The 25,812-nt window shown below is 35.2% G+C and overlaps 2 protein-coding genes and 1 pseudogene across 2 annotated transcripts; all 3 read right to left on the bottom strand.

Annotated features, from left to right (window-relative positions):
* Positions 1-1,841: 1,841 nt before the first annotated feature.
* Positions 1,842-13,943, bottom strand: LOC136222764 (probable caffeine synthase MTL2; annotated as a pseudogene).
* On the bottom strand, positions 11,250-12,841 carry LOC136223947 (uncharacterized). Its single transcript, XM_066012124.1, has 2 exons — positions 11,809-12,841; positions 11,250-11,452 (listed from the first exon to the last, which is right to left on the bottom strand). Exons 1-2 carry the CDS (start codon positions 12,392-12,394, stop codon positions 11,439-11,441), a joined length of 600 nt encoding a protein of 199 aa, XP_065868196.1. The 5' UTR covers positions 12,395-12,841; the 3' UTR covers positions 11,250-11,438.
* Positions 13,944-17,299: 3,356 nt separating the features above from the next.
* Positions 17,300-18,854, bottom strand: LOC136223411 (3,7-dimethylxanthine N-methyltransferase 1-like). Its single transcript, XM_066011375.1, has 4 exons — positions 18,692-18,854; positions 18,214-18,621; positions 17,899-18,150; positions 17,300-17,808 (listed from the first exon to the last, which is right to left on the bottom strand). The coding sequence occupies exons 1-4, from the start codon at positions 18,767-18,769 to the stop codon at positions 17,431-17,433; spliced, it is 1,116 nt and encodes a 371-aa protein (XP_065867447.1). The 5' UTR covers positions 18,770-18,854; the 3' UTR covers positions 17,300-17,430.
* Positions 18,855-25,812: the final 6,958 nt, after the last annotated feature.

The following is a 25,812-nucleotide window of genomic DNA, read 5'->3' as shown; positions in this document are numbered from 1 at the left end:
TGTTTGATTGGTGACAAGGCTAAAACGTGGGATTTATTGTTGAGCAAAGCTGAGTTTGCGCACAACCATGTTGTTAACCGCAGTACGGGTTTCAATCCTTTTGTTGTGGTTTATTCTGTTGTTCCTCGAGGCCCACTTGATTTGGTGTCATTGCTAGATAAGACACGCGTGCATGGGAAGGCAGAAACTTTTGTGAACAGCTTGGTAGAGGTGCATAAGCAAGTTCATGATAATCTTGTGACGGCAGCAAGCAATTACAAGAAATATGCGGATAAGAAGCGCCGACACATGGAGTTCGAAGTTGGGGATTTTGTTTGGGCTGTCTTGACTAAGGAAAGGTACTTTGTGGGCGATTATAACAAGCTGTCTGCTAAGAAGATAGGGCCCGTGGAGATTGTGGAGAAAATCAACCCAAATGCTTACAGGTTGAAGTTGCCTAGTTATATTCACACTGCAGATGTTTTTAATGTGAAGCACCTGATTCCTTTTTCTGGCGATTCTTGTGATGATGACAATTCGAGGGCGAATTCTGTTCACCCAGGGGAGAATGATGAAGTGGAGCGGGCCTTGAACTATTTGGAGAAAGCGGACCCGAAACTGAGATTTTGAAGATAAAAACGGGTTGTTGGAATTTAGCGATTTCGGACCCTAATTTTGTTGGATTCGGCCCATTGCCGAAAGCCTCTATGGACCCATGGCGGACGTGTTTTTAGCCATCTGAGGTCGTTTAGGGCCTCAAATCGGCCTTTTTGTGTTATCGCACTTTTCCTGTTTTGTTGTTTTCCTTTTAGGTTTCGGATTAGGTTTTATGTGTCAGCCTATATAAAGGCTCGACCCCCACCTTATGAAGGCAGTTATTGATTAATAAAAAATTCAGAGTTTAATATCTTTCTTCCAATTTTCGTTAGTCGTGCGCGATTCAACGATAGTTGACGGTTTTAAGCTTTGTTCGTGCGCGAACATTCGTTTAGAACGAAAGTCTGTTTATTCCGCTGCATCACAATTTTAGATTGCAGTTTATCCCTTGTTCAGATGCAAGGATATCCCTTCACTTGGGAAGTTAGTAGAGCTTCTTCTCGATACTGGAATGTCTTGATCAAGCTCTGGTGAACGATTAGTGGAAGTCAGTTTTTAATAGTTCAGTTCTGCACAATGTCATTGTCGCCACCTCAGATCACTCATCACTGTTTTCAGAGCTGAAACTTTGGCAACAGTCTATGCGCATCAGGAGATTTCGATTTGAAAATCTTGCCATAAGATTCAATCGACGCTCACCGCATCAATTGGTATCGAAATATTGATTACTTTCTATTTGCTAGCTTCTAGTCACCCGATAAGGAAGAAAACCATTAGATAGGGGCCGGAGACAAGCAAATCCTCTTTGATGTTTCAGTCAATAGTGAGAACACGTAACTTGAAATCAGTTTAGTATGAATGTGGAGTAAAGAATTGTGTACCTGTGATGATGATTTCCATACTATTTATAGACAATCATTTACGTCTTAGATTATGCCTTCATACACGTGTCAGCATATCATTGGTTCAGAACCTATAATTCTGTAATGTACTGAATTGAGTGTGTATTTTGAAATCTGAGGCTCCTTTCCTTTATTTGTTCCGAAAAGGTCCTTTTGATGGATAGGCTGGCCTTATTCGTTTAAGCTCATGACACTATTTAATACCATATCAAGAACTATCCGAAGATTACTCATTCAGTTCTAACTTAATATAGTAATTGATTTCGGCGACTACCAACTCGTCAAAATCAAGACATCCTTACTCAATTTTAAATACACATACTAGTTAAAAAGCGAGACATTCTTACTAAACAAGCACATTAGTTAACAACAAAACAATATAATAGTGAAACCTGAACACAAATAATAAAAGGAACAATGAATCAATGATGCCAAACAATATTATGGAAGATGTAGTACTATTTCACTGTATTGTAACTTCACACTGTGGATGATGCTAAACAACATTACTCAACCATATATGTTAAAAATAGTACTAGGTAATTACTAAAATTATCGGGTCATTTTTATTGATTATTTTGCACTTCCTTAATTTTACGGAATAATTTCCGCGTTATTCCCAACTACTTTAACGATGTTAGAGAGAGAAATGAGAGTTAGAGAGATGTAATGTAGGAGAAGGGTATAAAATTGGTATTTTAGATTTTAAAATGGGGAAAAGAAAGAGAGAGAACCAGTAAAAAATGAGAGTCAAATGTTACACATGTTGATCAACGGTAATAGTGGCAATCAGTGTTAAAAAAGTGTAAAGTTCAATAGTCATGACGTTAAAAATTGAAATTCAGTGGCCACAATATTAAAAAGGATAAAGATCATTGGCTTTGGGTGTAATTTTTCAAATATCAAACACAACATTTTATTTTATTTTAAAAATAGAAAGGTGGACTAAAATTTACATCGAATTTTTACCTTCTACTCCTAATGTCTATCTTTAAACATTAGAGAATTACCATTCGATACCATATGCTCTTTGAGGTATGTGGAAAACCCCATCAATGTGTTGAATAAAAACCACATAATAGTAGTGCCGTTAAATATTGTACTATGATAAATAATACAATAAGGTTTCCCAAAATAAACATAATGAAAATTAAGATAAAAATAAATTGGATGAGAAATACCACAAAATAAAAAATCTGGTGTTGTTGATTCTTTTTTTATCATGGAAACCACCCCATACTTGGTCAATCCAACTCTCTTCTCCAAACAATCAATAGCTTTGGAGTGGAATCTATGAAATAAATCATCAATAATGGCATCTCCAAAATGACTTCTTAGCATGGGTTCTGTAATAGCTCTAAAATAACTCGCTACATATTTCCCTCTCTCTAATATATCAAACAATAATTCATTGTTACCATCCTCGATATTTGCATTCCAACTTAGTTGGAATTCTTCTACTCTTTTAATCTTAAAAGAATTTTCAATTTCAATCATATTTCTCACTTCTTCTTCACAAGGAGTATATAGTGGAACCATAAAATTGTCAAGTTTTGATTCTTGGATCATACCCTGTCACCACAAATTATCACACTAATGTAACTCCATAAAAAAATTGTAATTAACCGAAGAAGTGGATGAACTATTAATTACCTTATTGAAAAAGAAGAAGAGAAGAAGAATTTATATTTTGATTAAATCAATCTCTTCTTACTGTATTCAGCAACAATGAACGCTTATATAGCGATCTTGGGAAAAAGAAAGAAACTTTACAGAGTAAAAGGGGAAATCTAAAAGTGTGCACTGCCTATCTGGCATAACAGAAAACAAAGAAATAATTAGCTACATGAGGGAACATAGTAGAAATAATAAACCGTAATAGCCTCCCTCAAGCTGCAGTGTGAATATTATGAACACTAAGCTTGGAAACCAGATGATGAAACTGAGTTGAAGGCAGGGGCTTGGTGAAAACATCAGCTAATTGAGCTGTAGAAAAGATAGGCAGAAGATGAAGAAGCCCAGCTAACAATTTTTCTCGCACAATGTGGCAATCAATTTCGATATGCTTCGTACGCTCATGAAAGACATGATTCTGTGCAATTTGAATTGCAGAAAGGTTATCACAAAACAGCAAAGCAGGTTTGAGCTGGTGAATCTGGAGATCAGTCAAAAGATACTTAAGCCATTGTAGTTCACAAGTAACAATGGCTATAGCTCGATATTCCGACTCAGAAGAAGATCGAGAAACAGTGCTTTGCTTTTTACTTCGCCAGGAAACCAATGATTCACCAAGAAAAATACAGTAACTGGTGATAGAACGCCGAGTATCAGGGCAAGTAGCCCAATCAGAGTCACAAAAGGCTTTCAGATGTAAAGAGGAGGATGAAGAATAAAACAAGCCTTGAGAAGGTGCTGATTTTATATACCGAAGAACATGATAAGCAACACTTAAATGAACTGAAGTTGGTGAAGCGAGAAATTGACTTAATTGGGAAACAGCAAAGCTGATGTCCGGGCGTGTATTGGTGAGATATAATAAGCGACCTACAAGCCTCCTATACACACCAGGATCAGTTAAAGAAACTCCACCGGATTGTGTCAATCTCATAGTTGAACTCATTGGGGTAACAGCAGGCCGACAACGAAGATAACCAGCATCTTCTAACACATCTAAGGCATATTTGCGTTGACAAATGGAAATCCCTTGTGAACAACGAGCAATTTCCAACCCTAAAAAATACTTCAACATGCCAAGGTCTTTAATCTTAAAAGTAGCATGAAGATAAGATTTAACCAAATCTATTTCAGCCATATCATTACCACAAAGAACCACATCATCAACATAAACCAATAAGGTTGTGAAAGAGTTACCAGATTGTTTCAAAAACAAAGAATGATCAGCAGTAGAATGAGAGTATCCAAGGCCAATAAGAGCAGAAGAGAGCTTAGCAAACCATTGACGACTTGCCTGCTTTAATCCATAAATGGATTTTTGTAACTTACAAACAAGATTAGGATCAGGTGAGTTGAAACCAGGAGGGAGTTGCATATATACGTCTTCAACTAGATCTCCATGCAAAAAAGCATTATTAACATCTAATTGAAACAAATGCCATCCTTGTATAGCAGCGACCGCCAAAAGAAAACGCAGAGTTGTCATTTTTGCTACTGGACTGAAAGTATCTAGATAATCAACACCCTCCGTCTGAGTGTAACCTTTGGCCACTAAACGGGCCTTATAGCGTTCAAGACTTCCATCTGAGTTCAGTTTCACCTTGAAAACCCAGCGAGAACCAACTAAAGGTACATCAGGTACACGAGGAACTAAAATCCAAGTCTGATTTTCTTCCAAAGCTCTAATCTCATTATCCATTGCAGTTCGCCAACACTCATGTTTTGTAGCTTCTTGATAAGAACGAGGCTCAGGTATAACAAAAAGATTAAGAGCATAAACTTTATGAGGAGGAGCCAAATATCATAAGAAATAACATTAGAAAGATCATAAATACCTGAGGCAGAAGATGATTGAGACTTGGTGTACAGCAGATTGCAATGATAGTTTCGCAGATAAGAGGGCTGTTTACGAGGTCGAGATGATTGACGGATAGGTAGAGGAGGAAGAGAAGAAGGAACATGTGGAGCAGCGGAAGTAGGAATAATAGAATTTACTGGAACAGGAGGTTCAAGAGGGGGAGTCATGTCAGAGACAGGAGAATCCTTATGAGAAGGAAGTGAGACATCAAAAAGGTTGTCATCAAAATGAACATGAGAGGCCTCTTCATGGACAGAGGAAGAAGAGGCATTATGAAAAGGAAAAATGTGTTCGTGAAAAATGACATCACGAGAAACGATGATTTTATGAGTGGACAAATCAAGCAACTTATACCCTTTGACATTGGGAATCTGTCCAAGATAAACACAAGGTGCGGCTCTAGGAGAAAACTTAGTTTTATGTGACCCTAAAATTGAAGCATAGGCCAATGAGCCAAAAACTTTGAGAAGATGATAAGGAGGAGAAGTTTTGAAAAGAAGCTCATAAGGCGAGCAGTTTTGCAACAAAGGAGTGGGAAGAGAGTTGATGAGGAGAGCAGAATGTAGAACACTATCCCCCAAAAATGCAAAGGAAGTTTAGATTGAAACATTAAAGAGCGAGCCACATTTAAAAGATGTTGATGTTTGCGTTCAACAATGCTATTTTGTTGAGGACTATAGGGGCAAGATTTTTGGTGTAAAATACCTTTGGAAGTATAAAAATCAATAGGATTCAGTTCAGGTGCATTGTCTGTTTTGATGGATTTAATTGAAACAGAAAATTGAGTTTGTACATAAGCATAAAATTGCCTAATGACATTTGTTGCTTGAGATTTAGTGTTAATAAAAAACAGCCACGTGTAACGACTAAAATCATCAACAAGGGTAACAAAATACTTAGCTCCATTAACAGTAGAAGTGGACATAGGTCCCCATAGATCAAGATGAATTAAATCAAAAGAACTCTTAGAATGTGTAATAGAATGTTGAGGAAAAGGAAGCCTTTTCTGTTTTGAAAGAGGACAAACATTACAAGTGTAATTTGACTGAGAAACAATATCAGAACATTTCTGTTGTAAAACTTTCAATCTAACATCTGACAAGTGACCTAATCGCAAATGCCATAAAGGAAAATTGGCTGGGTTGTGTGTAACGAAATTGATAGAAGAAACAGGACAGATAGATGAAGGTGAAAAACGCAATTTGAATAAACCATCAATGAAATCAGCTGTACCAATCATCTTTTGTCTCTTTGTATCCTGTATAAAACAAGCATCACCACCAAATGTTAGTGTACAATTTGATTGTTCAATTAATCTACCAACAAAGATTAAATTGAAACAAAATCCAGGTACAAACAAAACTTTGTATAAAGTAAGATCTGGAGATAAAACCACTGTGCCTGGTTGAGTAACTATGATTTGAGCACCATTAGGTAACTTAACCAGAATAGGCGAGATTAAATGAGAAGTCTCAAAATAATTCAAAGAACTACATATGTGATCAGTAGCGCCAGAATCCAGCAACCAATCAATATCATTAGAATGAACTGCGCAAATAGTGGAGATACCTGGTGAGAAACCGAAATTACTAACAAGAGATGGAGCTGGAACTGTGGCTAGCTGATTAACATGTTGTGCAGGAGTGAGTGAAGGAGCAGAAGGTTTCAATAGAGAAATCAACATTTGATATTCTTCATTGGTGAGGTTTTTTCCAGATTCAACAGAATTCTCAATAGGGACAGCAGTAGCACAATTGGTATTTGAAGATGAAGAATTAAATGCTTTCTTCTTAGTGAACTTAAATCCCGGTGGAAAACCATGTTTTCTAAAACAGCTATCAATGGTGTGACCTCCCTTATCACAATAAGTGCAAACATGACCCTTCTTATTGGAATAACTTGAACTTCCCCCTGATTTCTGAGTTTGAGCAAAAAAAGACATTTGACTCTATAGGAGGTGAACGATCCATAACAACATTAAGTTGTCTCTCTTGTTGAATAACCATTGAAAATATACGATCTATAGCAGGTAGAGGCTCCATAAGTAAGATCTGGGACTTGATAACAGAATACTCAGAGTTGAGTCCCTTAAGAAATTTAATTATATGATCCTGCTCCTGATATTTTTTGAATTTCTTAAGAGAAGCACAACATTGAGAACTAGCAAGGCACTTACATTGATTAATGGATCTGAAATTAGACAACTCCTCCCATTGAACATTCAGATCAGTATAGTAATCGGTAACAGTTGAGCTGTGTTGTGTTAATTGAGCAACAACATCTTGAATCTCAGAAATCTTCATCGTATCTCCTTGAGAATATCTTGTTTTCAGAGTAGCCCAGACTTCTGCTGCAGACTCTATAGAGTTGATTCTATTAGAAATATTGGGCGACATAGATCTGGTGAGCCATGAAGCAACCATCGTATTGCATCTGACCCAGGCTGATTGAAGAGTATCTGTGTGTGAAGGAGGAGGCAAATCTCCAGTAACAAAAATATATTTGTTCTTCGCTTGAAGAGCCATTTTCATAGATCGACTCCATGAATGATAATTCAAACTGGTTAAGAGAGGAGAAACCAGTACTAGACCAGGATTCTCATTAGGGTGAAGATAATAGTGGTGAGATGGTTGCTGGATTAAATCAATCTCTTCTTACTGTATTCAGCAACAATGAACGCTTATATAGCGATCTTGGGAAAAAGAAAGAAACGTTACAGAGTAAAAGGGGAAATCTAAAAGTGTGCACTGCCTATCTGGCATAACAGAAAACAAAGAAATAATTAGCTACATGAGGGAACATAGTAGAAATAATAAACCATAATATACCTCGTGAACCATCTGTTTAAGAGAATCTTGAACTAAATGCATCAGATTTTTATCACTTTTAGCTAGAAAAGATATCACCATATGACCACCGGACACCATTTCCACCGACAGTGATTTCAAGAATTTCATAAAATCCTTCTGAAATTGATCCAGATATACTTTCTGAACACTTGCTGGACTGGATTTATTTACAAAAAAAAATACCCCCTTTGTGCAATGGAATTCCGGATTCACCTATAAGCCCTTCTGGAACCTGTTCAAATATAAATTTAGCCTCTATGTATTTAAAACCGAGCAATCATTAAATAAAGAGTTAAAACCTGAGAACTCCAATGGAGGCAGCAAGAAGAGTGAAGAAAGTGCAGAGAATTTGACGGAAACAACCTTCCATAGAAACTTCCAGGCATTGCACCTATCAAGCAATGTTCAAACTTCTTTCCTTTCTCTTTCTCTAATTTCTGGTGGAAATTGGGTAATTGTAAACAATGGTAAAGTAAATAATACTCTCTTAATTTTATTAATAGAATACAAATGTATTTATACTATTACATACCACTTGACTACATACTACTTAACTAAATTACATATATACCCTTGTATATAAATTATATCTTAATATAATCTAATACCCCCCCTTCAAGATGGAGGTTGTGATGAAACAAGACCCAACTTGGGAAGGAAAGAACGAAGTGCGGGAGCGTATAAAGGTTTGGTAAAAAGGTCAGCAAGTTGTAGTTTGGTGTTAATATGAGGGGTTGAAAGAAAACCAGAAAGTAATAGTTCACGAACAATAAGGAATACGAAATTCACGAAGTAAGTAAGACAACCACTTCAATTCACAACTTGTACTTGCCATACTGCGATATTCGGCTTCAGTGGAAGACTTACTAACAGTGGGTTGTTTCTTAGCTTTCCAAGATATTAAAGAAGTGCCCAAAAAGATACAGAAACCATTAACAGAATATCGCGATATTTTACAACGTCCCCAGTCTGCGTCACAATAAGCAGTTAAACGAAAATATGCGGAAGCACTATAAAAGAGACCGTAGTGAATGGTACCCTTGAGATTCCGAAGAAGATGAAGTACGACATCATGATGGTGAGTGCAAGGTTTTGCCATGAACTGACTTAATTGTTGAACCGCAAAACTTATATCGGGACGAGTAAAATTCAGATATAATAATCGACCGATTAAACGGCGATATTGATCTGGAGAATCAATGAGAGTACCAAGGTCAGAATCTAAGATGAGACCAGGTGGCATGGGACAATGAGAAGGAGTTGCATTTTTAAGTCCCGCATCGGATAATAAGTCCAAGATATATTTTCGTTGAGACAAAAAAATACCATTGGTGTCCCGAGCTAACTCAATGCCAAAAAAATACTTGGCAGGACCGAGATCCTTTATGGTAAAAAGAGCATGTAAATGATTTTTAACATGCTGAATACCATCCGAGGAATTGCCAATAATAAGAATGTCATCAACATAGACAATAAGAACAAGGAAAATATCATAATGATCATAAGTGAAAAGACAATGATCACAAGATGTTTGTTTAAAGCCATATGCAATAAGTTGGGAGGTAAGTTCTTTATTCCATTGACGACCGGCTTGTTTAAGACCGTATAAAGATTTGCGTAATTTACAAACATGGCCGAGTGAAGCTTTGGAATACCCATTAGGAGGTTGAAGATAAATATCTTCATCCACAAAGCCATGTAAATAAGCATTGTTAATGTCTAGTTGATGAATAGGCCAAGTATGAGCCGAAGCAAAAGCTATCATTAAACGAACAGTAACAACTTTAGCAACTGGAGAAAAACTCTCAGTATAGTCGATACCTTGAATCTGATTGTACCCTCGTGTTACCAATCGAGCCTTATAACGATCAATAGATCCATCAGGATATTGTTTAATACGAAAAACCCATCAAGTAGAAATAGCCTTTTTCCCTTTAGGAAGAGTAGTTAAATCCCAAGTATTATTATCCTCCAAAGCACGTAATTCGGCTTCCATAGCCTGAACCCATTTAGGATTAGAACATGCTTTTTGGTAGGTAGTAGGTTCAACATTAGAATCAATGGTAGAAAGGAAACTAGAATGTTGAACACTGAATGGGGGTAGGCACGGAAGAATGGAAGATGAAGGAGTAGTGGTATGAGCAACAAAAACTTGTAACCAAGAAGGTTGTTTTAATGGACGACCATGTGTGCTACGAGGAATAAGAGGAGGAGTAGGGGAATGGGGAACGGATAATGGGACAATAGAGGAAGAAGAGGGTAGTGTAGAATTGGGTAAAGTAACAGGAGAATTAGCCGAGGAAGAAGGTGAGGGGGAATTCGTATTCATAGGAGAGGAGAGAGGATTTCTAGAAAGAACGGGAGAGTGTTCTAAAATAGGTGAGGATGAATTAGTGGGAGAAGTAAGAGAATCGTTAGGGAAAAAGGAAGAGTCGGGTGGTAAAGAAGTTGGTGTAGAATTGTTCGGAGTATGAGAATCTAGGTCAAGTGGTAAAGAAGTGGTGATAGGGGTCAGCGGAGTAGGAGGATCCGGGTAAGGGAAGAATGTCGGTAAAGGTAAAGAAGATGTAGGAGGTGTAATAGTAGGAATAGTGGAATATGGAAAAATAGTTTCATGGAAAACGACATCTCTTGAAATGAAAATTTTTTTAGTTAAAGGATTGTAAATTTTATATGCTTTATGGTCAAGAGCATATCCCAAAAAAATTCCAAAAAATGCACGTGGATCCAATTTGTCCCGAGAGGGATGAAGATTAGAAAAATAACATTGACAGCCAAAGGTCTTTAAAAAACCATAAGGTGGCACTTTATTATGTAATTTTTCATATGGTGATAACCAATTTAACAAAGGAGTAGGTAAGATATTTATGAGGTATGTGGCTGTCAATAAAGCCTCCCCCCAAAATTGCTTAGGTAAAGAAGCATGAAAAAGAAGTGCCCGAGTAATTTCAAGCAAGTGTTTATGTTTGCGTTCAACAATGCCATTTTGTTGAGGTGTATACACGCATGATTTCTGATGTAGAATGCCTTTGGAATGAAAAAATTCAAAACAAGTTTTATTAAGAAATTCGGTACCATGATTGGTACGTATTTGTTTAATTTTCACCTGAAACTGAGTTTCAATTAGGGAGACAAAAGATGAAATAGCGAAAAAAAACTTGATCTTTAGTATTGAGTAAAATTGTCCACGTTGCACGTGTGAAATTATCAACAATAGTAAGAAAGTATTTTGCTCCAGTTAAAGAATGCAATTTATATGGCCCCCATAGATCAATATGTAACAATTCAAATGAAGCAATGGTGGAAATAGGAATACGAGAAAATGAAAGTCATTGTTGTTTGGCCAAAGGACAAACAGAACAAGACAAATTATTTGATATAGTAGAAATAGCAGAAATATGTTGTAACTTGGAAACAGAAGCATGTCCTAAACGTTGGTGCCATAAATTGGCAGTATGAGAATGAGTTGCAACATTTGCAGTAATATTGCTAGAAAATTGTTCTAAAACAGTATGTGTAAAGGAGTGAGATGTAAGATAGTAGAGTCCTCCATGGAAAAATCCAACAGCGAGGAGACGATTAGTAAGTGGGTCCTGAAATAGGCAAACATTGGACAAAAATTTGATTACCAATTGTGAATCATGCATCAATCTGCCAACAGATAACAAATTATGTGTAAAAGTAGGAATGTGAAGAACATTCTGTAATGTAAAATTAGGTCCAATAGTAACCAAACCAACATGTTTGATGATACTTTTGGAACCATCAGGCAAATGTACCAAGTTATTGGTATTGATAAATTTGTAGTAAGTAAATTGAGTAAGATGACTACTCATGTGGGAAGTAGCTCCCGTATCAATAATCCAATAAGGAAAAGTAGAGGTAAAAACTGATGTAGGAAAAGGAGGAATGCTCATATTTGTATTAAGAACATAAGGAAAAATAGTACCTGCAAAACCAGAAAAATTGGCAAAAGGTGTAGGAGAAGAAGAAGTGCCATCATCACCATGATTCATTTTCCCTTTGCTTTTCATAAGCTTCTGAACTTCATTTTGAACAAGTTGAGCAAAACCCGGAGGCATAGAAAAGTTTGCAGAATTATGATTCTCCTTATTCTCATAAGCTTCAGAATCTGAAACATCCATAGGAGTATCAGTAGAATAAGACACACAATTAGCCTTTAGTTTAGAAGATTTAGCCTTCTTTTTGTTCTTAATATCCTGAAACCACTCCGAGTAACCGTGAAGTTTGAAGCAAGTGTCTTTCTCATGACCAGGTTTGTTACAGTGAGTGCAAAAACGATCAGCCTTATTACCGGAATCGCGTTTATGTCCCCGGGTAGAAGTGGAGGACGGAATAACAACAGATTTGTTATGAGAAGTGTGAGCAGCAATCTCTAATTGAGAAACATCAGAATATACCTCTTTCTGTTTTTCAACATTTTGAATCATAGAGTAAGTCTTGTGAATGTTAGGCAATGGATCTAAGAGGAGAATCTGATGTCTCACATGTGAATACTCATCTCGAAGACCCATGGGAAACTGAACTAGAAGATCAGCATTGTAAGAATCATATGCTTTCTTAACACAGACAAACACACATTTCAGAAGCTTCACAAGTGCAAACAGAAAGAGGACACATATATGCTAATTCGTCCCATAATCTTTTCAGCTTAGTGAAATAGATTGCAACAGAGAGGCTGCCTTGATGGAGAAGATTTATGTCACGTTTCAACTGATAGATGAGAGGTCCGTTAGAACCTCCGAATCGCTGTTCCAGCTCTTTCCAAAGAGCTCGGGCAGAAGATGTGAACATAAAACCGTCAACCAAATCACGAGAAATAGAATTAAAAAGCCATGAGATAACCATAGAGTCTACTTATACTATTACATACCACTTGACTACAGTAATAATGATCTGAAAATGGTGTTAAAATCACAGATTTGGTGGTTTCTTATTCAATTTAGTAAATGTGGAATCAATTGTTTCAATGATTTCCCAAAGTGGTAGGAGTGTGTTAGGTCCGGAAGAACACCCAAAATCTGCCATTGTTAGACACTCAGTTGAGCTTTTTTGACATAATTGTTCAATGCTTTCTTCCAGTATCGGCTTGGCTAGTAAAATAAATTTGTTCTGCATGATCAGATTAATTAAGTTTATTAATGGATCAAAGTGTTTAAATAAGCAAATTGATGGATCAAATTACCTGACACAAAGAGTTCCTGTAGTAGCTGTTTTCTCCTTCTCCACCATTCATGTGATGAATTTGTACTGGAACTTCATCTCTGGACCGTTGTAAGTTGAACCGGAACTTCTTCTGTTCTTTCAATAAAAAAAAAGTTAAATTAATTGATGTATGAATATATATAGGGTAATTAATTTATTAGTCCTTATATTTTGTTAAAACACACTATTTAGTCGTTGTATTTTAAAAAAACACACGGTAAAGTCCCTAATGTTTTTCTCGGTGAACTGTTTAGTGCCTAACGTTTTTCTCGGTGAATTGTTTAGTCTCTGCCGTTAGACTCTCATGAAGATTCCGTTAGTCAATTTGGATTTGCGTTCTTCTTTTCTTTTCTTTTCCTTTAAACTCTAATGCATCCGAAATCAACTTTAAGTGTTCTTCTTCTTGATTTTTTTTTTAATCGTTCAAATTCGTAAGTACTGGGTCTGTTCTTTTTCTTGTTCTCCATACAAATAACTTCTTCTTCTAAATTAGATTTCCTCTTCTGAAGTTTGAAGGTAAATAGTAAAGGGTAATTTAATCATTTCCGAAAGGTAAAAAATCTAACAAACAGACGGAATGACTAAACAGTTCACTGAAAAAAAGTTAGAGACCTTACCATGTGTTTTTTAAAATATAGGAACTAAACAATATGTTCTGTCAAATTACAGAGACTAATAAATTAATTACCTATATATATATATCTTATAAGCTCCTTGATCTAATAACTAAACAATGTATTCCTTTTAGTTAAAAATTGATATTCTCCCTATAAGGACCCGCACAACGCAAGAATGAGGAACAAAAAATCCCATCTCATTGATACGCTTTCTGTTAGGTTTGGGGGAGGTAGTCCCCATTTTCATAAAGATGTGCTCAGGAAATTATTGGAAGCATTGTATCCACATACTGTATATATTTTATTATTTTTAATATGGAACCATGTATATAAAATGTTCATTATTTTATTCATTAAATGAAATTATAATACACGTTTAGGATCCTCCGACCGGTCACCGAACCGAACCGAAATAACCGAATATTAAATGGTACCTAAAATAAAAACCAGATCCAAACCGAACCGACCAAATATTTGGGTTCAGCATGGTTCGGTTCGGTTTTCGGTTTCACATTTAATAAATAAATTATTTCTTATTTTATATTATATTATTACAAAATTTATATTAAAAATCATGAATCCATAATTTGATATGATTGTAGATTGAAAATCAATATTTTAAATTTTATATAATTATATATGTTTAACAAATCGTGATTAACTTTGTCTAATTTATAATGTTGATAACTTTGTCATATTAACCTTTGAGAGGGTAGTCTAATGATTTCGAATAGAAATAAAATATAAGATAATTATTTTGGGGTATTTTCGGAAAACACATGAATGTTACTATTTTGTTTTTATCGCATTGTAACTCTAGCAAATTTGTAGAGAACAACCTCTTTGTATGCCTACTATTTTATAGTGCATGAATTTACTCTCGAGCTTGGTCGTGGACGTAGCTGGTAAGAGTGAAACACGTTAAATTATCGGTGTCATTTTTATTGATTATTTTGCACGTCCTTAATTTCACGGAATAATTTTCGCGTTATTCCCAATAACTTTAACAGTGTTACAGAGAAAAAGGAGAGTTAGAGAGATGTAGTGGAAGGAGAAAGGTAAGATGCGTATTTTAGGTTTTAAAAAGGAGAAAGGAGAGAGAGAACTAGTAAAAAATGAGAGTCAAATGTCACAAATACTGGTCAACGGTCATAGTGGCAATTAGTGTTAAAAAGTATAAAGTTCAATGGTCATGACGTTAAAAATTGAAGTTCAGTGATCACAATGTTAAAAGAGGTAAAATTCGGTGGCCATGGGTGTAATTTACCCAAATATCAAACACGACGTTTTATTTTATTCTAAAAATAGAAGGGTGGACTAAAATTTAAATCGATATTTTACCTCCTACTCCTAATGTCTAGCTTTAAACCTTAGAGAATTACCGTTAGACACCTTGTACTCTTTGAGGTAACTATACTCTTTGAGGTACGTAGAAAACCCATTAATGCGATGAATAAAAACCAAAGTAGTGCTCTTAAACATTCTACTATGATAAATAATACAATAGGTTCAAAATAAACGCAATGAAAATTAAGATAAAAGTCTTCTCTGACTCATACAATGGATGACAAGTACTACAAAATCAAAAATCCATCTTAAGATGGTATTAATGAGAGGATTTTAAATCATTGCAAATACTTTAATGAGAATATTTGCTCATGATAAAAATATATTTTAATATGGATAAAATTATTATCATTGTAGGTTTATAACGAGGATAACACTTTATCCTCGTTAATACATATTTAGTAAGGGACCCAGAAATGAAGGGTGCCATGAAAGTAATTATTCTGATGAAAAGCGCTTTAGTGAGGATTTTTGAGCTTTTAGTGAGAATAAATCTTTTCGTTAAAAGCTGTTTATTTTTGTAGTGATGGATAAAGTTAAAATGGTTAGTTATCTTCTTACTAATCATTTTAAACTCAATTCCAAGCAGAGCACTTCTTCCTTTTCGTATGCTTATGTAGTTAGAAGTCTAATGTACGCCATGGTATGCACAGAACCAGATATTGCACATATAGTTAGTGTTCTGAGTAGATTCCTTTCAAATCCAGGAAAGAACCATGGGGACGCTGCTAAATGGATATTCAGGTATCTTCGTGATACTTTAAAATTGTGTTTATGTTTTGGAGATACTGAACCTGTGCTAGTTGGTTACGCAGATGCAGATATGGCTGGTGATGCTGACACAAAAAAGTCTACATCAGGTTACATGATTACATTTGCAGGGAGAGCTGTGTCATGACAGTCATAACTACAGAAGTGTGTTGCACTTTCCAAAACTAAAGTAGAATTCATTGCAGCAACAAAAGCGTATAGCAAGTTGTTATAGATGAATAAATTCTTTAACGAACTTGGCTTTAGTTATGAAAAATATCAGTTATTTTACGACAGTCAAAGTGTTATTCACCGAGAAATAATTCCTCCTATTCCAAATCAAAGCATATTGATTTGAGATATCATTGGATCAGAGATGTGTTAGAGATGAAACTATTACAGTTTAAGAATCCACACTGATGAAAATGGATAAGATATGTTAACGAAGACCTTATCAAGGAAAGAGTTTGAATACTGTCAAATGGCTGCATGGATAATAAAAGACCTCATATAATTGGAAGGAGAGAATTGTTGTGAAAGTACTAATTAACGAGAGAACTTTTTTATAATTTATAAATATTTATATAAAAATATATATATAAACCATATGGATGGCACCGAATTCGGTGCCACTCCCATAATTCAACCAACAACAACATTGAATGTTGTTGTTGGCTGGTGACCCTTGACATTTTATCAAATTATATTATTGAGTGAGTGGGAGCAAAAGAGAGTGAGGCTTTGGAGATATATTTATTTGAGAGTTTAAGTTTTAAGAGGGTAGTCTAATTATTTCGGATGGAAATAAAATAGTAAGAAAATTATTTTGAGGTATTTTCGGAAAACACATGATTATTACTATTTTATTTTTTTATCGCATTGTAAATCTAAAAAAATTTATAGAGAACAACCTTTTTGTACACCTGCTATTTTATAGTGGAAAAATTTATTCTCAAGATTGGTCGTGGACGTAACTCGTAAGAGTGAACCACGTTAAAGTATCGGTGTCCTTAATTTCACAAAATAATATTCGCGTTATTCCCAACAACTTTAACGGTGTTAGAGGGAGAAAGGAGAATTAGAGAGATGTAGTGGAAGAGAAGTATATATATGAGAAGGGTCAAATAGATATTTTACGTTTTAAAAGGGAAAAGGAAAGAGAGAACCGTTAAAAAATAAGAGTCAAAGGTTACAAATACTGGTCAACGGTCATAGTGACAATTACTGTTAAAAAGTGTAAAGTTCAATGGTTATGATGTTAAAGTTCAGTAACCACAAAGTTAAAAGAGATAAAATTCGGTGGCAATTGGTGTAATTTACCCAAATATCAAACACAACATTTTATTTTATTTTAAAAATAGAAGGGGACTAAAATTTAAATCGATTTTTTACCTCCTACACCTAATATCTAACTTTAAACCTTAGAGAATTACCGTCAGACACCTCTTTGAGGTGACTATACTATTTGAGGTACGTAGAATTTTCTACCCATTAATGCGATGAATAAAAACTAAAGTAGTGCTCTTAAACATTCTACTATGATAAATAATACAATAGGTCCAAAATAAACGCAATGAAAATTAAGATAAAAGTACAATGGATGACAAGTACTACAAAATAAAAAATCCATCTTAAGATGGTATTAATTCTTTTTTTATCAAGGAAATCACTCCATACTTAGTCAATCCTATTCTTTTCTCCAAACAATCGATCACTCTGGAGCAGAGTCTACGAAATAAATCATCAATATTAGCATCTTCAAAATGACTTGCAACCATGGGTTCTGTAATAGCTCTGAAGTAACTGGCTACATATTTCCCTCTCTCTAATATATCAAACGATAATTCATTGTTACCATCCTCGATATTTGCATCCCAACTTAATTCGAATTCTTCTATTCTTTTAATCTTAAATGAATTTTCCATTTCAATCATATTTCTCACTTCTTCTTCACAAGGAGTATATAATGGAACCATAAAATTGTCAAGTTTTGATTCTTGGATCATACCCTGTCACCACAAATTATTCACATATAATGTAATTCCATAAAAAAAACATGTAATTAAGCGAAGAAGTGAATGAAATGAACCATTAATTACCTCGTGAACCATCTGTTTAAGAGAATCTTGAACTAACTGCATCGGATTTTTATCACTTTTAGCTAGAAAAGATATCACCATATGACCACCGGACACCATTTCCACCGACCGTGATTTCAAGAATTTCATAAAATCCTTCTCAAATTGATCCAGGTATACTTTCTGAACACTTGCTGGACTGGATTCATTTACAAAGAAAATACCCCCTTTGTGCAATGGAATTCCGAATTCACTTACGAGCCCTTCTGGAACCTGTTTAAATATAAATTTAGCATCTATCTATAAAACCGTGCAACCATTATATAGAGTTAAAACCTGAGAACTCCAATGGAGGCAGCAAGAAGAGTGAACAAAGTGCAGAGAATTTGACGGAAACAGTCTTCCATAGAAACTTCCAGGCATTGCACCTATCAAGCAATGTTCAAACTTCTTTCCTTTCTCTTTCTGTAATTTCTGATGAAAATTGGGTAATAATGATCTGAAAATGGTGTTAAAATCACTTCCTGGAAGATCATTTAGGAAATAGAGCAGATTTGGTAGTTTCTTATTCAATTTAGTAAAAGTGGAATCAATTGTTTCAATGATTTCCCAAAGAGGTAAGAGTGTGTTGGGTCCCGAAGAACACCCAAAATCCGCCATTGTTAGACACTCACATGAGCTTTTTTGACATAATTGTTCAATGCTTTCTTCCAGTATCGGCTTGGCTAGTAAAATAAATTTCTTCTGCATCAGATTAATTAAGTTTATTAATGGATCAAAGTGATTAAATAAGCAAATTGATGGATCAAATTACCTGATACAAAGAGTTCCTGCAGTAGCTGTTTTCACCTTCTCCACCATTCATGTGATGAATTTGTACTGGAACTTGCATTTCTGTACCGTTGCAAGTGGAATTGGAACTTGTTCTGTTCTTTGAATAAAAAAAGTTAATCAATTGATGTATCTTTAGTGATGTATGAATATATATATATATATATATAAAAGCTCCTTGATCTAATAACTAAATAATGTATTCTTTTTAATTAAAAATTGATATTTCCTATAAGGACCCGCACAACGCAAGAATGAGGACCAAAAAATCTCATCTCATTGATACCCTTTCTGTTAGGTTTGGGGGAGGTAGTCCCCATTTTAATAAAGATGTTGTATCCACATATATATTTTATTATTTTTAATATGAAACCATTCATTATTTTATTTATTAAGTGAAATTATAACACGTGTATAAAGCTGAATTTAGGATCATCGCTCCTAATAATATGAAAGACTGAATGTATAAGAACTCCTCTCTTAAAAGTAGTATCCAGAACATTAAACTTTTTGAGTGAATGAATTTGGCTATCTTAGAAAATATGACCGTTATAATTACAGTCGTCGTGTGTCATGACTTTGGTTGACGACCCTCCTATCATCAAGTCATTAACTTTCTTGACCTTTCATCACTAGACATATATAAGCTCTTACACAAGGTTTTTTTCTTAGATGAAACAATATAAATATAACAAGATAATAATTTTGGGTCTCGGGTTGCGGTTTTTAGGGGGTGCCAGCCTGACTGGGATGTCCTGTACCGTTTCGTCCGCCTCCCCATTTTTAATAAAAAAAAATATAACAAGATAATTAGGAGAAATAAAACCCCGCATACATATAGAAAAACAAAATTCTATAAAGAGCAACAATTTATTCATATTATATAAAACTTTACAAAGACCCGTAATTTTGGTAAATACTCGGTCCGCGAAAAATTAATTTTTATGCTAATTTTATTTATTTATTCATATTATATAATTCTTTGTAATAGGATCCCTCAAATTGGTATCTCAATCATTAATTATTAAATTAATAGTTGAAATTTAGTTATTAAATTATAAAAATAAATTATAAATCCAACTTTTGATTTTATAATTAATGGTATTAGATATCACCAACTTGAGAGTTTTCACCCTAAATTATATATAAATTGTATGCGAAGCAAGATTAGAAACACTTATAATCATATCTTCAATGATACTTTTACACTAAAGTTAGGATTAAGATTTTTGTTAAAAAATTAACTAATAATAATACAAGTAATAAAGAAATGAAAAAAAAAAAAGAAAGTCACAAGGACAACCTAAAAAAAAAAAATCACAAGGACAAAAAATGTTAAAGTGGCACCTCCCAAAAATTGTCAAATATGAACTCAACAATAATAATGAATAATAAGGACATGAAATATCAAAGATGTGTTGTCGTTGTTTTTTTACTGTAGCACCTAATTCACATGTCTCCATTAATGATTAAACATGACCATGTATATACATATAGAGAGGCTGAGAAAAGAGATGCTGAATAAAACAATTTCAAATAAAAAGTGATTGAGACATAAAAATTTATTGGGAATAAAAGAGAACAATACAGGGACTTTTGGTAAACTATTTGGGTATTGAATATTTTAGAAAAATTTCTTGGATTTATGAGTTTTTTAAATAATAAAAGTTTCTGATTTTTCGTGGATGGAGGTAAAATTAGTCGAACTATATTTTTTAATTTAGCCTCTAAGAGTATTTCTACATATCAAGTTTAAAATATGTACTCTTTTATCAAACTGTTTAAAATATGTACTCTTTTATTGATATAACTCTAAATAACTAATAAAATAATATACATATTTGTTAGCATGTCATGAAATGTGTTTAGATAGAATTTTGACTTAATAATATTATGTCAACTTTAGGAAGAGACTCTCCTCCTTCTTTTTAACTTTCTTCTCATTTTTCCTTTTTTCTTCTCAGATCCCGTCCTTACCGCTATCGTCACCATCACTTTCTCCATTGTAAGCTCTCTAAACAGGACTAGTTAGAGAATGAATAAGGAAGCTTGTCTTCTTTTTTCCTCCTCCAATTTATGTTTTAGTTTTCGTTTTAGTTTCAAATTACTTTTTCTTGTTAGTTTGAATTTCTTGAACTTCTATTTCTGTCAGATCTACAAATGTTCGCTATACTTCTTTCTTTTAGTCTTTTTTCGGTTTTAGCAAGAGCGAAAAAGCTTCATCTTATCCGTAGATCTATAGATCTGCGTGGTTGCAAAAACAGAAAGGACTCAGATCCGAACGTCCGGAGGAGCCTAAATAATGAAGCATGGATTACAACGGTTTTTCAACGGGATTTGACTTGCGAAAAGAATATGATTTCTATGTTTGTTATATTTGTACCTTTTATGGTTATTATTGCTCGTTGTAGTCTTATATTGCTCTCTGTAGTCATTTTTCTTCCCTTTGTGGAACTTATACTGGCTATAGCCTATATGAGTTTATTTTCGTGTTGTATGTTGTGAGCAAGAACTCTTTTGGGGACTTGGCTGGTCCTAAGTCGAATGAGGCTAACAAGGCCTTGAAGTTGGCTCCACCTGGCTTTGATGCAAGGAAAAATAAAGTAAACAAATTCGGTTGCAATCAGATGCTGGGGGACAGACTAGCGGCCTCCATTCTAGTCAAAGTGAATGTTTGGCTACTAGTAGGATATATGAGGAGTTAGAGAACATGGAAGGAGTTGTGGAAGAGAGGTTGCACCTCCCTAGATAAGCGTTGTTGGTGTTCTTTGCTTCTCTTTTTGTTTTTCCTTTAATGCATTTTGTCATTTGGAATTGCTTTGGCGCTGGAGGAAGGGTCTTCCAGAGGTCGATGTTTCTTCTTATTAGGACCCATCGTCCTTCTATTGTTGTTCTTCTTGAACCTATGATTCCTGGCTCCCGTGCTGACCAAATTCGAAAAGGTATGGGGTTTAGTTCTATGGAGATTGTGGAAACTGATGGCTTCAGGGGGGGATTTGGATGTTCTGGGACTCTGCTGATGTGCTAGTTGATGTTCAATATAAAAATTACTAGTTTATTCATGCATGTGTCACTATCCTTGTTGGTAGCTCAAAGGGAGTTAAGTTTGAGCTTACTGTTGTTTACATAATACCCCATGGCGCTGCTAAGAGTCAGTTTATGGCCGATATGGTGAGTGTGAAGTCCTTTGTTAGACTTCCATGGGTTATTACAGGAGACTTCAACTGTATTAAATCCGTTGAGGAAAAATTAGGAGGCTCAAGTGTTTCTGCTTCTCGTTGTGCTTCTTTATCTAATTGGATTAACTCTCTCCAGCTCATTGATGTGGGGTTTGGTGGCCCCCCTTTTACTTGGTTCCGCGGGTTCTCCCCTCGCACTCGTGTTGCCTGTAGGTTGGATTGGGCTCTGTGTGATTCGAGCTGGAGGCATTTGTTTCCTAACGGGATTGTTCGGCATCTCCTGGGACACAACTCTGACCACACGCCTATTTTGATTGATGTAATGGATGGTAGCCCGAGGCGTAGCCGCACTCCGTTTAGATTTCAGGCTGCTTGGGCTGAACATCCTGGTTTTGCTGCTGTCCTTAGAGATAACTGGGATGGGTCAAATGGGTTGGTTAAGGGCCTCCAACATCTGGCTTCTAGTCTTCAGAATTGGAACTCTAGCACTTTTGGTAATATCTTCTATAGAAAGAAAATGCTTATGGCTCATCTTGATGGTGTTCAAAAAAGGTTGTGTCAGGTTAATGAGGGAGGCCTATTTAAACTGGAAAGACGATTGTCTAATGAGTTGTCAGCGGTTCTTCTGCAGGAGGAACTTCTTTAGTTCCAGAAATCCCGTGTTCAATGGATTAAATGTGGTGATCGAAACTCCAGGTTTTTTCATACTTCGACCTTGATCCGTTGGAGGAGAAATCGCATTGATGGTCTTCAAGATATTGGGGGTGAGTGGATTTGGGATGATAGTCGTCTTAAGCAGCTGGCAGATAGCTACTTTCAGGGGGTGTACACGGATGACGTGAGGGGTAGACCAAAGCTCAGGACTTGTCAGAGTTTTCTGAATTGGAACGCTACGACCATTGATAGTCTGAATAGGTTGTTTTCTACTCAGGATGCCAGGAGAGCAATTTTTGCTATGCCCCTTGTTAAGCCCAAAATATACCTAATATATCATCAATAATTACATCAGTATTGCTACGAATTTGTGCTAATTATATCTATTTTGAGTACTTTTACTTTCGAATATGTTTCTTTCTTGTAAGGTACCTAAATATTTGGTAAAATCCAAATAGGAATGAAAAGAGCTTAAAAACAGAATAAAAACCCTACAAAAAGAGTCAAAAACAACGAAGATCAATTACACCTAAACGAGGATAAAGACGAAGTCAGAAACATAAGAAAATGTCACATTCTCGGTTGAGGAAACAAGATTCTCGGTAGAGAATTTACAAAAGTCGTGACCGAGAATCTCAAATTCTCGGTCGCGACACGTGTTTTTCAGCATCTCCTCCCTTTCGTTCGAGGTTGAAAAATCACTCCCCCATTCCCAACCGAGAATTGCCATTCTCGGTAAGATCAGCAGCCTTTGTAGCACAACAAACACATGTTTAAAATCCAAGAAACGCGTTCATTCGGGTGGATAGAAACGTCTCTTCGCAGCGGACACGACTCTCCACAATGGACACGACACTTCAATCACGACTCTTCAACATCTATAAATAAAGAGTTGATTTGAGAGTTGAAGAAGTAGAATGAGAGAGTTAGATTTTAAGATTAGTGCAAGAGTTATGCAAAACTCTGACTCAGAAATGAGTCAGAGATTAGAAGTTCGTTTCTGTAAAAAGCAATATGATGTACACACATTGTTTATTCAATAATTACAAACACAGTAGCATTTAGATTTGTTCATATTAGTTTACATTTTGGTAGTAGATAGACCAGTCTCTATTCTGAAGATTCAATGAGAAGATTGAGTAGAGAATCCGCCCCTGAGTCTGACAAACTCTAACGAAACCCAAGGAAAGGATTGACAACTCGTTCACTTGCACGCCGTCGAATGTTTTCATGCTCCTTGTTCTCTGTAAACTTGTATCAATTTATATTTCATCTAATAAAGTCTGTTCTATTCGATAGATTTTCATGCAGCACTTTGGTAAAGGATCCGAAGTGGATTGCCGGTGTTTTCATTAATACGTAGTTTAATTCAAAATCTTTACAAGGAAACTTTGTTGAACACTTAGAAAAATTATTATCTCGAAAGAGTTTTAATTTGTGAAGGTAGCGATCTAACCCGACCGTAGGAGGATTGACTACAGTTCAAATCCTAAAAATTAGAGGTTCCGTCATTTATTTCTTCGTTATAATTTATACAAAGTTTAAAGTTGTTTTCTTTGCTTAATGCAAACGAATACATTTGTTTACTTTTCTAAAGAACTAAACAATCCTGTTTTGTAAATTCATTCCTAAGTTAGAAGTATTTCCTAACATTTTTATACTCTATTCTAATTCTCATTCTAGCAATTTCAAAACCAAATCCGATTTAACAATTTTCCATGTTATAAATTTTAAAAGTATATTTAACCAATTCAAAATAAGTTTTTATTAAAAAACGTTCCCTGTGGGATCGATATCTTTTATTACTACAAGCGTATACCGTGCACTTGCGGAAATCGCTCAACACCCCCTTTTAAAGCGCCTGGTATAGATGGGTTCCAGGCTTTTATCTACCAGAAGTTTTGGGACATCCTTGGGCCCGCTGCTTTCACTTGTGCTCTGAAGGCGCTCAATTCGAGCGTTTTCAAGGAGGGTTTGAACATAACCCTAATTACCCTTGTTCCTAAAGTGGCCAATCATGTTAACCTGACCCGATTCCGGCCCATTAGCTTGTGTAACGTGCTGTATAAGGCCATCACTAAATGCTTAGTTATGAGATTAAAAGAACACCTCTAGTATCTCATTGGCCCGTGCCAGAGTAGTTTTGTTCCGGGTAGGCAGATTTCTGATAATGTTATTCTTATGCAAGAGGTTTTGCATTCCCTTAAACGAAGATCAGGTAGAACGGGAGTCACGATCCTTAAGCTTGATCTGGAGAAAGCTTATGACCGCATTAATTGGGATTTCCTCCGTGATACACTGGTGCTTCTTAATATTCCTCCTCATTGGGTGGACTTGATTATGACTTGTGTTTCCACTCCACGTATGTCAGTTTTGTGGAATGGAGAAAAGTCTCAAGAGTTCAGCCCGAACCGTGGTCTTCGTCAAGGGGATCCTCTGTCCCCTTATTTGTTTGTGCTTTATATTGAGCGGCTGAGTGACGGGTTTATCGAAGCCCGACAAAATAGATTTATAGTTTTTTTACTGATTTCTCTATTGGATTACAATTTGATTTGTAGTAATAGAAAGACCAGGTCGAATCCCAAGAGAACAATTAACCTCTTAATTCAAATGAGCAAATAAAATAAAAAGGGGGGTTTTGATTTTGATGGATGGTTAAATCAAATTAAACAAGTAAAGTAAATGGGAATTCAATAATGAGAGAGCCTGATTCAAGAGATTGGGTTCATTGGGTGTTTGTTGATCCTTGGTTTAAATGATAAACAAATTAAAATTCAAATCTTTGATTAAAGAGTATAAGGATTACCTAATTCACTCTTTCACTTTCCCTTAATTTATTAATTTAAATGAAGCATCTAAATCAACCTAGTTATTAAGAAAAGGGAATGAAGCATATCCAATTTCTCAATAACCGCATTAGGATTAAGAAAGTTTATCAAATCAATTCCTATTGAGAGGAACGTCGACAAACAATAGCAATTGGCTGAATTTTCTTCTCAATCAATCTCAAGCAAAAACTCAATTACTCAAGATCGATTTTTGCTACTTGTTGTAATTCATTCAAGACAATTACGGATCAAGAATAAATACTTAGCAATAGAAGATCGAATACGATTCAATAATCATAAAAAGAATTGAAGAAGAAAATCAGAACTTGAATTCATACTTGAAGAAATTAATACATGAAACTTCACAACTTTCAACCTAATGAAATCCCTCTTGAATCACAAAATGGAACTTAGCTACTCATGATGAAAACAATTCAACAATA

Source organism: Euphorbia lathyris, chromosome 3, assembly GCF_963576675.1.
Source record: "Euphorbia lathyris chromosome 3, ddEupLath1.1, whole genome shotgun sequence".
In the NCBI taxonomy this organism is placed as follows: domain Eukaryota; kingdom Viridiplantae; phylum Streptophyta; class Magnoliopsida; order Malpighiales; family Euphorbiaceae; genus Euphorbia; species Euphorbia lathyris.
Note: the sequence above shows the minus strand (reverse complement) of the source record. Positions and strands in the feature narration are given on the sequence as shown.

Bases quoted from the DNA above. Each gene is read 5' to 3' on its own strand.
- LOC136223947 (XM_066012124.1), bottom strand. From the start codon at position 12,394: ATGGGTCTTCGAGATGAGTATTCACATGTGAGACATCAGATTCTCCTC.
- LOC136223411 (XM_066011375.1), bottom strand. From the start codon at position 18,769: ATGCAAGTTCCAGTACAAATTCATCACATGAATGGTGGAGAAGGTGAA. The intron at 18,151-18,213 runs GTTTTAACTCTA...ATATTTAAACAG, and splicing joins GCCTCCATTGGAGTTCTCAG to GTTCCAGAAGGGCTCGTAAG. The intron at 17,809-17,898 runs GTAATTAATGGT...TTGTGGTGACAG, and splicing joins TTAAACAGATGGTTCACGAG to GGTATGATCCAAGAATCAAA.